We start from the raw sequence: 13,734 nt of genomic DNA on the forward strand, positions 1-13,734 counted from the left end.
AGACATAGGTTTGTTTGGATTGTAAATTATTTGAAATATTTTTACTGTAACACTTTTTGTGATGTAATGTATGTGAGATAAAAAGGTAATTGGGAAGATAAAAAGTTATATTGGAAATTGTAATGGTGATGTAAGTAAATATATTTAGGAAAATAACCCACTATCCAAACAAGCTAATTAAATTTCTGTTATTCTAGTTAAATGTAATTACCAACCTCCAGATGCATTTGTCAATTTACTTAACGTCAGTCATCTAAACCATCATTTGAGGACAAATAGGTCATTTCAGCACTCTGCATGTCAGCAATGGACCCCAATACTCTGCCAGGGGAGCTAAGTGAAATTTTTAAATTCTGGAGGGATCTCAGTGCAAGTGTCAGAAACCTCAGGAGAGGTTTGTGAAATTATCCCAAAAGTTTTTGATAAAAAACTCCAATCCAGACACCACCTAATACTTCTTGAATAGGCCAAGCAAATACCTCGAGCAGAGAAAGCAATATGCTAAGGGTAAAAGATTAATTAAACAAGTAATTAATTTTCTAAATTTTTGAAGTTAATCAAATTTGCTCTGTATCTTTTATATAACTTAAACTTACTGTGTCCTTTGTATCTTTTAAAAGGAGGCCAAAAAAAAGAAAAAGAGATTAATAGAAAAAATTTAATTCGACGGTCCAGATTGTCGCTGATCTCCGCCAATCCAATGGTTCATATTGTCGCGTGTCCTAGCCCATCTAATTTGAATCCAGCGGTCGAGATTGTCGCGTATCCTCGCCGATCTAATTTTAATCCAACGGTCAAGATTGTCGCGTAGCCCGGCCGCTCCAATTTCAATCCAACGGTTCAGATTGTCGCGTCAGCTCAAAGCTACCCTCTTTGAACTCAAAAACCTCGCCTTCAAAAACCCTCTCATTTTTCACTTTCCTCCTTCCCAAATATTTTCCGCAGCCCAAAATTCCAAACCCCAATTCCTGATTATATCTTTCCTCTCCGCTTTCGCAGCAATTCGATTCTGATCTTCATCAATGGTAAGTACTTTCTCGATCTGCTCGTCGTATTTTCCATTTCTCGTCGTAGGTATATTTCGAATTTATTATGTATAGTTTTCAGCCGATTAATGAACTTTTTTTTTTGTGTTTTTGATTTGATTTGATTTGATTTTTTTTTCGTGTTTTCTTAGGCGCTGCCGAATCAGCAGACCGTGGATTATCCCAGTTTCAAGCTTGTAATTGTTGGTGACGGTGGAACTGGTAAAAATCTTATGTTTTTCCTCTGTTGCTTGGGAAATTTTTTGTATGGTATTGTTCGATTGCTATGTTTCAGATTTTTTGTCTGTTTGATGATGTGATAAAAGAATTTTTTTATGTAGTTTTTTGGGATTTTAGTGAGTTTCACTGAATAGTTTAGTTTGTTCTAGGGTTACTTGTTCGTATGGTTTAGGTTGTGTTTGGATGTTTGAAAGTCTTGAGATTTGAGCGGTTGAAATGATAGCTAGGGTTTGGATTTTTGAATTTAAGAAGGGTATTGGACAATGGGAAAAAGTCATTTTTAAGGTTATTTTTTGTGCTTGTCCATTTCTTCTTTATACATGACTTGCGTATTTTTGTGGGCTGACTCGATGCTTTCTGTACTGTAGGGAAAACTACATTTGTGAAGAGGCATCTTACTGGTGAATTTGAGAAGAAATATGAACGTAAGTGATGCAAATGTACCCTCTTTTTGTGTTTCAGATTCAGGTTTGACGTGTTAACTTTTGAAGTTGTGGTGCTTTTTGCTGCGCTTGATCTGATAACGTGTTACCATCTTTCTGTTTTGAATTGTAAATAGCAACTATTGGTGTGGAAGTTCATCCATTGGACTTCTTTACAAACTGTGGGAAGATTCGTTTCTATTGCTGGGATACAGCTGGACAGGAGAAATTTGGTGGGCTTCGGGATGGATACTAGTAAGTCCTGATCATTTGCTTAAAACATGTGTAGATACATTGCGTTTTTTGTGCATGATTTTATTAAATGAGTTCAGTGTTTTTTGTGGTTGAAATGTGATATTGGGGGAATTTTGATTCGTCTTGCTTCTCTTACAGCACATTGCTGATAGTTTGCGCCCAAAGTGTTTAGTTGGTTGTTTACACTAATACATACTGGTAAATTTTGTATTTGCCTAAGTTGTTGATTTTTGAAGATCCAAAATGATACCTTGTGAGGCAAAATCAGTGGGAACTGGGAACAGGGAACTGTGTATGGTAAATACAGTAGTTGAGAATCTTAATTTATTGGATGGTAGCTCTTAGTATCAGCTGCGTGGTTTTTCTCATTTATGTTTTTTTATTTCTTTGGTCTCCCAAGTGCTTTTGTCTGACACTTGCGATTTGTCTGCAGTATCCATGGACAATGTGCTATAATCATGTTTGATGTAACAGCTCGATTAACGTACAAGAATGTTCCTACGTGGCACCGTGATCTTTGTCGGTATGTGCTAGATCCTTTTTGTTTTTATTTGAAATGATAGATAAAAGACTGGTTGAAATATTTATGAATTGTTTTCGGTTGGGGTCAATTGCAGGGTTTGCGAGAACATACCAATTGTACTTTGTGGAAACAAGGTTGATGTGAAGAATAGGCAAGTGAAGGCAAAGCAGGTTACCTTCCACCGCAAAAAGAACTTGCAGTACTATGAGATTTCAGCAAAGAGCAATTACAACTTTGAGAAGCCTTTCCTATATCTTGCAAGGAAACTCGCTGGGTGAGTGTTTACCTTGTGCAGATAGTTTGCACTCTTGAATTTCATGTTTAAACGTACTCAAAGATGGTTTAGCGATCAAGAATGCTCTGAAGGTTTTCACTGATTTTCTGAACTGTTTCAGGGACCCTAACTTGCATTTTGTCGAGTCCCCTGCCCTTTTACCCCCCGAGGTTCAGATTGACTTGGTTGCACAGCAACAGTAAGTGTTTTGTCTTTTCACATGCTTGTAGAGATGAAACAAGAAATTTGCTATTGCGCATTATACATGCATATAGATGTTGCTGCTCTATGACTGACATGCCAACTAATGCTGCAATTTTAACATTCAGGCATGAGGCTGAGCTTGCTCAAGCTGCTGCTCAGCCACTCCCTGACGACGATGATGACACTTTCGAGTAAGGAGCAGCTGGATGGAGCTTGGAGTGCCTCTGTTATGGAATTTGTGGCATTTTTCATCGATAGGTTTCCTTGCCATCTATAGGTTTCCAGAATTTTGTCTCCATATTAGAAAGTATCGAGGGATTTTTCATCGATCAGTTTAGGAATTTTCAAACTTCCTGATGTTTTGCCTTGATTTGTTTGTGAGAAGGACCCGATGTGGTTACTCAGTTAAAGATACGGTGGACTATTGTTTGTATGAACTAAGACTGCATGCAGAATTTTAGTTTTTTCATGTATTAAGGGTGCATTTCGTCTTATAATTCAATTTTTGCGTGCGGGACCAACTATTTTGTTGTTTCTGGTCTTGGGGTTAAGCAGAACTTCACCTTGTTACCTGGTTTATGCTCGAGGGCTGTTGTATCATCCGGTGGTACGACATTTGTACTGAGGTTTTCTTCTGAATTCGACGTGGATGATGCTCGTTAGTATCACTACACGCAGAATTGATAAAGTGCAAGTTGTATGGAGCAGCAATGACTAGTATTTTAGAAATTTAGGAGGGGATAGCATGAAACCAGTCAATGCCAGCAGCTCAAGGGATGTAATTTTTTGGGTATTGTTCACGTTGGTCGTAATTTGTGTCGGAATTCCTTTTGCTCTTGCTGATGTGGATTATTTTGGTGTCTACAAGTAGTTGATTCCGGAATTGTTTCGATGTGAGCAATTTCTATGGTAGCTGAAAAGGAACCAAAGCCATCATGCTGCAAAAACCTTTGATTCAGAAGATTGTTGACAAAATGTTGAAGCTTCATTTGTACTTGAGTGCACGTTAAAACCATTGAAAATATTCTCGACTTGAGTGCACATTGTATTCAAAATAACTCCGAGCTTCAAAAATATTCAAAGCCAATCTGAAGACAAAATTTTCAAAAGTCGAGCTGCATTTGTGCTCTTCCAACTACGAATGAAGAAACAGATGGCACATTAAAAATCTGTTTGCTTTCCCACCAGAGGGACTTAAGTCCCTCCTTGGGCTGTAGGTGAGAAAAAAATCTAAAGGTAGTGTCATAGCACTTCCTTAGTCTAGTTAGGTCTGTATATCTACTAGTCCCTAACACAAGCTTTCTTAGGCTTTTCCTCTCTCTAGAATAGAATAGAGTAAGTAATATAATGTATCGTTGCTGGCAAAAAAAAAAAAAAAAGGAAGAGAGAATAAATATAAGAACAAACATTTTTCCAAACCCTACATTGGGAGGAAGGGAGTGCATTACTGCACAAACACTAAAATGGTAAATTCACACAAACACTAAAATGGTAAATTACATCACACGAGTACATCTAAATCTACAAATTCTTACTACTTGTTCTATTAGTTTTGACACAGGAAGACCACGTAATTTCTGTCGGTGTCATAGTGTGCAGCAGATAAATTGTGAAACATATAATTTCTGAATTGGATTTATACTACCATAAGTATAACGAACCTTTGAGATCCCGAAAAATGGACAAGTTCCTTTTCTTAGGAACAAATACAAGATTCTTCACTCAAAAAAAGGATAATGGTAATCCCACCATTAACTACTACATATATGAATATTTATGAATTTTATAGTAATAGAAATACATATCCTACCTAGACAGAATTTGTAACTTGCTATCCTCTTACTTGATCGACTAATTGTTCTATGATGAAAAATTTTCGATTTTATAGTGAAAATGGGTTAGTTTGATTATGGTTAAAATTCCCTTTTATGAAAAAGGAACAGAATAAAAAAGAATAATTGAAAGAATAAGTTCAATTGAAAATTTGTTATTCATCTATCATTATATACGGCGCTAATAAAGATAAAGTTTAAAGTAAGAGGTATATAAAATAAAATCGATTTATCGTCTGTTGAAGTATTTTGAGAAATGCGTGGAAAAAAAGATGCGATCTACCGAAGTCGTGCATATGTAAAAATACTATTTGATTTCTGATTGTACTTGTTCTATGAAACATATCCTTCTTTTTTATTTCTGTTAGTGAAGAATTTGTCCAGTTTGGAGAGTTAACTTTACTAAAGGATTCATGAATTATCTGATTGCTGATTATGGAATCTTTTTCATTTTTAGCCATTTTATGAAATTTCTGAGACTGGTGCTTTTTTTTTGCCGGGTAGAGATGAATACTATATGGTAGCGGTAGGCAATTCTTTGACCTTAAATCAAGATATTCAGGAAATACTAGAAATTATGATCAAGGATTCCTTTATCAACCGGCATCTACTTTTGTTTCAAAAATACCTACTGAACCATTTTTCAAATACAAAAGTTCAATTTCTTCCCATGAATTGGTGAATTAGACAGTAATCCCACGAGCCTCTTATCCATTCTCATTGAGGGGAGCAAAGCCAAATAGAAAAACTCATGCTGGGTTTGAATTTGAATTCCATATTTGAAGTTGCGATCAGATCGATTCATTACAAAGAATTGATTCAATACATTTCTTATGTACCTCCCCAAGCTGTGCTTGCATTTTTCATTGCACACGGCTTTCTCTATGTATACATCAGTTTTTTTTTTTTTTTTGGAAAAAACTTTAAATTACTTCAGAATAAATTAAGAAATTCCATGTAAGAATCATAGCATTTCGTGATTCGATGGTAAAACCCCTTTGATTCTCTACCAACCAATAATATAGGACCATTAAAATGGTTAAAGCAAAATGTTTGAAGTTTAGATGCAGCATGGTAGTCTTTCTACAGCTATGTTAATAAGGATCAAGCAGCAAGTTATGTTTGATTGCCAGCATCTCCTCCATGTGTTACATCAAGTTTTCGGTAAGGAGTATGTCACCACCGGTCTCGTTGGTGGCACAGCCCTGCTTGGAAAGTCATTTTGTTTCAAAAAATTTTTACGTTTTTTATAAATACATTTTTCAATCACATTTTTATCTCACATGTATTAAATTGCTACAGTATATTTTTCCACAAAACCCTAAAAGATAGCAATCCAAATGGGCTAAGATTGTTGTCCTGATAAATCTGACCATAACCTTCAAAAGTTTCAGGCTCCACTACTTCAACTCCTTGCACATACTAAGCAGCTTGCATGGTTGTCTCTCTATGTTTATTAAGTACAGAAATAAGTTTAACTAGAGGTTTTTTTTATTATTTCATTTTACTGTTATTTCCCCTTGTTCGACTTGTAGCAGGCCACTTTCTAATTGTAGACAGCCTTTGATGTGCTATATGATCAAAACTGAACCTAGTTCCTTCTGTGGTGTTTCTTCATGTACGAGCGCTGTGCTTCCAGCTTCCAGCTGTAGAGCCACAGAAAAATATCCAGCATTTTTATTTGAACAGTTTCGCTCATGTCTTCTTCGTGAACTACAGAGGAATGCGGCGCTTCTTGAAACTCTCCTGTCAAACTTAATAGCACACCAACACAACCATGATAGCAACATATCTCCACATCAGCCATCTTTGTAGACGCACCCAAGCAAGCCCCTTAACATAAAAAGACAACTGCCGTGTGAATCTTGGGTATAATATTTGTTCTAAATTGACATTATTCACATGATTAAGTTTATCTCAGGACAAATGACATATAATAACATATAATTCAATCTTATCCCTTGTTTCTGGTTCCAGAAATTATAATCTTTTAATGGTTTTTAGATGTAAAAGATATGTTCCATTACCTTATTTTGGAATGTAAATCATAATGCAGTTACTTGTATAACTTAAAAAAGAATAAAAACCAATTTAAGGAAACAGTTTACTGAACAGAGTAATTGAGAAAAAGGAAGAAGAAAGCCTAACCAGTTGCAATATTTCTTGTTCAGTCAGCATCAGAACTGCTATATTTAGATACAGCATTATCAAAGTTAATTTCAATTATTATTAGCAGTGTAAATCTGGACAAATCCAAGCAGACCAAGAGAAACGCAAGTAAATCAGATACATTTACCAGCAACAACAAACTTGTCATAGTTTGCCTCATCAGTCGGACACGGAAGCCATATCACCTGATCATTTTTATGATGAGAAAAGGGGCGCAAGACTGTTAGAACCAGCATCATCTGTTTAAACCGTAGATAACAGGAATCAATGGACGCAAACTTCGCCCTGGAATACTTAGTGGACTACCTGTAACTCTGTCAATGTGGAAAGTGATATGCTACTGAAGTGAATGGAGCCAATCTGTGTTAAGTAATGTTGTATTGTTTGATCATAGTGAGAAAAATTAATCTTACACCAATGCTGGAGGCTTGTGACGTGACTTTTGGTCACAAACATCACATCACTGTCCCTTGCCAATGGGACTACCATTACCTGAAACAACTTTCCCACATCATCTGCAGATGAAAGAATTCATAACCACTAAGCTGGAGATCCCATCTAAATTAAAATGAATTATCTACAACCAGGAAACGAGGTTTTTCTGTTTCCTTTACCCTTCTTTCAATGAATAAATAAGGAAGGATACATGCACATCATCTAAAAGTATATGCAGATGAAACAATGATGTGCTTTAATTGATGGCTGGGACAATCGATATACATTTTCTCAACCACAACTTGGAAGCAGCAGCATTTACAGTAGAAAAGGGGAAGTTTAGAATATTTATCGTATGGAAAATTTCAATCGTTTAGCTTAACCAGCGACTGCATGATTTTTAAAGCACTTTCACAATTCTATCTTTCACCAAGAAATCTAGAGGGGTACCATGGAAAATTTTGAAAAATCTTGATCCAAAATCAAGTCATATGCTCAGAAATGACAGTGCATTCTTCCAACCATGGTAAGTGCAGTACAACTGACCACCTCATTTCTATGTATTAAGTGATTCCAAGCATATGCGACATCCTCAACTAGCAGATTGGATGACTTTTTTTCTTTTGCCTAAGAATCTTTTATCAACCAAAATATTATGATAATAATAATAAAGATAAAAATGAATAAAGCAAAGCAACTTCTACACGGTTGTCCTCTCAATAGGCACCTGTTGGAAGGTATCATTCCTTCTGGCAAGCTCAACCCAAAGAAGAAGATTTTCTCAACAACTAAGCAAGAAAAAGGAAAAGTGACTGCAATTAGGAGTAACAAGAAGAGCAAAGGCCACAATATTCAAGAGAGAGCAAGATATGAGAAGCGACATGGTAATCAGTGAAAATCAGGGGGTGTTATGGGAAGTCTATACTGCATTGAAATATTGTTACGTGCTATTGCACTGATAGTTTAGAAAAGTGGTCGTAATTCTCACAAGCTTTGCAAGAGAACTACATTGTGATTTAGTGGATAAAAGCACGCAGACTGAAGCTAATTTCCAGAATTTACACATGCTTGAAATTAGATTCGTTAAAATAGAAGGTGTTAAAAGAATTCAAAACAAAATGCAGATGCAACAGGTGGAGAAGAATATTGCATCAGTATGAGCAAATGCAACATTATGGTTGTTGGAGAAAAATATGTCAGCCATCAATCAGCTCTCTTGGTATAATAAAGTTGAAAAGAGCAAACAACTTCTAGAAATTGAGCAGCAGTAGCATGGACTTGCCATGATCTTATCTGCAAGAAAGTGGATGCAAGCAGTGTCCCACTGTATATGCCAAGGAAAAGGTGCAAAGCCCAAGGTCCCCAACATCATCTTTAAACCTTGGGAAGCAAGGGAAGCATGCTTCCAAAATTTGTCCCTGGAAAATGCAGGGGACTGATAAATAATGTCTTCAAAAAGGAACTTCACATGCTACTGCTAAATAGTATGGAAGGAATCAAACTCCAAACAAACATATCAGGAAATCTGAAATATCACTCATAATAAAGGTGATAGGTGTACTTCCACTCTAGAGTTCAAGCCAAATATTAAGCAATAAACTCCAATACTACACAAATGGTTACAGGAGAAAAGGCAGTAACAACAATTCCACAGTTAATATACAAATTGATGTAGCCATCCAATTAAAGAAAGTAACTATATTGGACCATTGCACCTTAAAATACGAAAACAGAAGCACAATCATGAACCAAGAAAACAAAATTATTTGGCTGGCTAATTCCAATTCAAACACATGATTATACCAACTTGACTTAAGCTGAACTGTTTGCTTGCCAGTAATTCTAGGCATTCTTCACACAAATAATTGCATGATTTTCACCATGGACATAAATATAATAAAATTGGTAAGAGGCAACTAATTCATCAGATATCTGATTACTTATGCAATATTTGCAATTTTTGTTACATTCTTTGAAACTGCACAATGGCAAGGAACAGAACAAATCAAAAGGAAAACGACAGTACGAGCACTTATTTTCTTTGCAATATCCAATACATGCAGTCCTTCCTTTAGAAGAATCTCATATTTGATTTCAGAGCTACAAGAGACAATTGCATAGACAATTGGAGAATTACAAACTTAACAGGGAGTACAAACTGTAACACAGCATTCTTACAATGTTTTGTGAATGGTCCTATTTAAAAACAAAATAATGAGCTGACTGATTATTATCTACAATGAGCACCAGTTTTACCAGAAAGTAGGTTCCTTAGCTCCATCAAATGTTCATCATTTGATATATGGAGCATCATACGAAGATTTGTCAGCAATGTCTCCTGGTCCCAACTTAAGGGTCCAGAAGCATGCAACGCCTCTAAAGTACAGCGATAAGCATGCAACTCCAAGTTATGAATACTTGTTGCCACTTCTTCTTCCAAAGGAAGAGAAAGAGAACAACTTTCTTCCTTATCTGTCGAACCACAAAATGACTCCGCATCGCTACAAACACTATCTGTCACCTGAAAAGGAATCTGTGCCAAACGATAGGGAAACCGTTTCTGTCTCTCGCTATTGACACTACAACTACCAACAGAAGAAGCATCACTATCAAAATCACTGGATTCGGAATCCCTAGATTCTAAGCTTCTAGCTAAGTAAGATCCAGCAGCACCATCTAGATTTTCTCTTTTTGGTTCATTATATCCAATCATTCTATTGTCAACGGAAGCACGCACGTTTATTTCACCCAGATTCTCTTTTGGAGAAGCAACAAGATCTACCTTTTCCACCAATGAGGGTGGAGCCACCTTTTGTTTCCTATAATCTTTCTCGACTGCTCTGATTTTGTAAGCCTTCCCGGTAAGTGATTCAATAACACATGAACTATCCTGGGACAATCTTTTGAGGGATCTTGATAATTTGTGAAACTCCTGCAACCCATTTCGTTTCTCAATGTCTAAACAATTTTTTTGTGCTTCAGTGTGTGTCCCTGCATTAAATTTTGCTGCTTGGAAGCTTGTTTTCTCATGGTAATTCAAACTTGATTGCTTGTTGACTTGATTTACTCCACATGCTCCAGATTTCTGCAAAACAAAACCATAGATCACATACTGCAATGAACCAAAAAAATGTACATGCACAATGAATATATGTCAGAGTGTATGATTCAAAGGCATAAGACATAGCTCAAATAGAAAGAGAAATGGAAAATGAATGTGGACTAAGAAAAAAGCTCCTACCTTTCCCATCAGGATCCATTTGTCATCTAGCCATAACCATTGCTCTCGGATATTCAATTTGTGTACGTTGGATTCCTTGGAGCTTCCAAGTAGCCTCACCGTGTAGTAATCCCCCTGCATAACTGTCAATATGGTGGCAATTTTCCATGAGAAATCTTCAAAAACCTCCACAGTATCTCCAACTTTCCAAGTCTCTATGCCCTGTGAAGGCAAAGGAAAGGGTCTAACAAATTTCCTTGACACCCTTTCCATCATAGATCTGTTGTTCATAACCGGATGGTACTCATACCTCACATAATAAGTATGACCATTCCCATTTAGTATCTCGGCACTACGCCAAGAGATTGGAACCTCCTTTTTGTTCATAACCTCCACCTTACTGCCCCTTTTAAACCTCATTATGGGCAACTAAATTTAATCAAACGCAAGTTAAAACCTGTCCAGAACAACAAAAACAGAAAACAATAAATCAGCATAAGCAAACACGAGAATCAACTCAAACTAAAGACGGGGAAGCCAGACACCATTGCAACGTCACAGATAAAGATCAGGGGCTTATGGATGGCTTTATTTACTTTGAAAGAGGTTTCATCCAATTTATCACAATGAAAATGTAAACCCACAAAGGAGGATGCTACAAAGTTTCAAACAATCAATTGATAAACTAATCTAACACTAGAAAGGTGCAAAAATAACATCAACAGAAATTGATGTAAAAAAGGCAAAAACAAAAAAAAAAAAAAAAATTCAACAAACTCGATCATTTGAAATAAAAAAAAAACGCAATATATACCTAGTAAAATCGCCTTGATCGATACTCACAATAAGCTTATTGAGAAATAAATTTAAAAAAAAAAAAAACCCCAGTAAAAAAAGTATGAGATTTGTAAATTTCAGAAAATAAACTTATTAACCAACCCCAAAATCTCAGTAAAATGTGCAAAGCTTCAAAACACTAACATATTGAAAAATAGCAGAAAAATTTAAAAACTAGGGTTTTGAAACCCGAATGGGAAACCTTTTGTTGGACAAATCTACTGACCTTTTCTTCGAATTGCTTGAAATTAATGCAATAATTTGACCATGCCGATAGTCTATTTGTTGATTTGATCCTCTGATTCACGAAAAACGATGACTTTTTGAATCGGCAATTTCTGTGGTCTAGGGTTTGCTTGAGCGTGGGGAAATTAATTTGGGGAAAATAATAAAAGAAAATATGAAATATTTATGATGGAGGGTATTTTGGGAAAAAAATAAGTTAGGTATAAAGAACTCCACGCGCAAGCCACCAGATTCGTGTTGGTCGGGTAAGTATGATAATTATTCCACGCGCGATAGAGGAGCGTGCAGACACCTTATCCGTCGCTTCTCGAGATTTTTGTGGTCTTATCCTTAACTTTATAGCATTAAGCACCCAAGAACCAAATAATTAACTACAATTATAAGTGGAAAAATATGCACATACCATAAGCACGATCCTACCTGTATTATTAGTGAGCCAACTTTTACTAATAATAATTAAGGTGTTGTTTTAGTGCATAAATATCAAATCTCCCATTGGCTCTCATTTTTTTTAGTTATTTTTTTATCTTATTTCTCCCTATACCCTTTACACTCTCAACTAGAGCTGTAAATAGGTCGAGTCGAATTGAGTATCTCATGTTTGAACTCTATTCATTTAGTTGATCGAATAAAGTTCATGTTCATTCGTCAATATTCGAGTTTTAAATCTATGTTCATGTTCAATTCGTTAAGTAAAATCCTAGTTCGAGTTTGAGTTTGACTCGTTTAACATAAACGAATTGTTCACAAACGAGCTCGAGATGTTCGAATACAAAGTCTTTCTTACAAAAAAATTAATACAATCTGCTTGTCTATAGTATTAACTATTAAGAAACAACAACAATCTAAAATTCACTAATCCAATCTTGCCATGCCACATAAAATAAAAATGTGTCATATAAATCATCCTCATTAACAACTAAAGCACTAATTAGACCCATGTTCACAAACAATCATTTAAATTTGCAAATGAATTTGTGTTCGTTCGATTACTTATTGAGGCAAAATATTTGTTTAAACTCGATTCATATAAAATTTCGAACGAACTGTTATCAAATACGAATGAACCTAAACGAGGGAAACTAACGAATAGCTTGGTTCGTTTAATAGCACTATAAACTTGACACGGCAAAGACTCTAAGTGTCTTCCCTTAATACTGGACTCCTTTAATTCAGTTAAACTAACGAGGAACGACTGAAAACTTCATTTTAATTGGTATTGTCATTGTCAATAGTTTATTCTTGCTTAAGAAACATGCGATGCAATAGTTTATTGTCACGTTTGTACTCTGTTGCAAACCAATTATGTTAGCAACCAATAAACAAAATCCGTTGTACAAGTTTACGATGGATTTTGTTTATTGATTGCTAACATAATTTTTTTTCCTAATAAAAGAAAAATAGCATTCATCAAAATCTAATCTTAGTTGTCTAATGTCTATTACAACTGTGCCAATTAAGACATCATCTTCTGTTTTTTTCATAGACAGAAGAAACACACACACACACAATTAGATTAGAATGCTCAGCAAGTCATCGTCAAATTGAGTCAGAGACTAATTTAAAGAGAACCCACAAACCAACACCATCCAGTCAATTGGTGACAGGAAGACATCATCTTCTGTAGAATCATTAATTATGTCAACCACCGACCCCTTGCTTCCCACCCGTCTCACATGCCATCAAAATGTATTTAGTAACAGAATAAAGCATATGATGTGCATGTGCCCTGTATATTTATTTTACATGTTTTTTTTCTTGATAAAAATGTATATTAAGATTTATATTTTGTATATAAACTTTTATATACTTTTACGTACAAATTATAAAGTTTGCAAATCTTCCAATTGTCTTCATTTAGTCAAAGAGACAGCCTTATGCTTATTTCTAGAATTTTTTAATTTTTTGATATTTTTTATAATTTTTATAAAATTTTGTTTATTTTTATTTCATATTAATATATTTCTGAGATTTAATAAAACATTATGGACCAATTCGGTCAATGAAAATTACTTTAAAAATTGCATTTGTTTAGATCAAAACACTATGGCT

General features: G+C 35.3%; 2 protein-coding genes across 17 annotated transcripts; one reads left to right on the forward strand and one right to left on the reverse strand.

The window, feature by feature from the left end:
* The first annotated feature begins 883 nt into the window (after nt 1-883).
* Nucleotides 884-3,445, forward strand: LOC140013620 (GTP-binding nuclear protein Ran-3). Its single transcript, XM_072063012.1, has 8 exons — nt 884-1,025; nt 1,178-1,247; nt 1,634-1,690; nt 1,825-1,942; nt 2,376-2,465; nt 2,560-2,739; nt 2,861-2,938; nt 3,069-3,445. The coding sequence occupies exons 1-8, from the start codon at nt 1,023-1,025 to the stop codon at nt 3,136-3,138; spliced, it is 666 nt and encodes a 221-aa protein (XP_071919113.1). The 5' UTR covers nt 884-1,022; the 3' UTR covers nt 3,139-3,445.
* Nucleotides 3,446-6,081: 2,636 nt separating this feature from the next.
* On the reverse strand, nt 6,082-11,876 carry LOC113704216 (uncharacterized). 16 transcript variants are annotated; one of them, XR_011820538.1, is made up of 7 exons: nt 11,663-11,868; nt 10,621-11,056; nt 10,162-10,464; nt 7,251-8,797; nt 7,072-7,129; nt 6,924-6,961; nt 6,082-6,608 (listed from the first exon to the last, which is right to left on the reverse strand). XR_011820538.1 is itself a non-coding variant. In XM_072063500.1 (5 exons), the coding sequence occupies exons 2-4, from the start codon at nt 11,017-11,019 to the stop codon at nt 8,669-8,671; spliced, it is 831 nt and encodes a 276-aa protein (XP_071919601.1). In that variant the 5' UTR covers nt 11,020-11,056; nt 11,663-11,868; the 3' UTR covers nt 6,082-7,459; nt 8,662-8,668. The 16 variants fall into 16 exon arrangements, 4 of the variants coding, with proteins under 4 accessions (XP_071919601.1, XP_071919600.1, XP_071919599.1 ...); XR_011820537.1 differs by having other exon boundaries at nt 6,082-7,258; nt 7,358-7,459; nt 8,662-8,797; XR_011820531.1 differs by having other exon boundaries at nt 6,082-7,459; nt 8,107-8,167; nt 8,662-8,797.
* Between the last annotated feature and the right edge of the window lie 1,858 nt (nt 11,877-13,734).

This window comes from Coffea arabica, chromosome 8c, assembly GCF_036785885.1.
Source record: "Coffea arabica cultivar ET-39 chromosome 8c, Coffea Arabica ET-39 HiFi, whole genome shotgun sequence".
In the NCBI taxonomy this organism is placed as follows: Eukaryota; Viridiplantae; Streptophyta; class Magnoliopsida; order Gentianales; family Rubiaceae; genus Coffea; species Coffea arabica.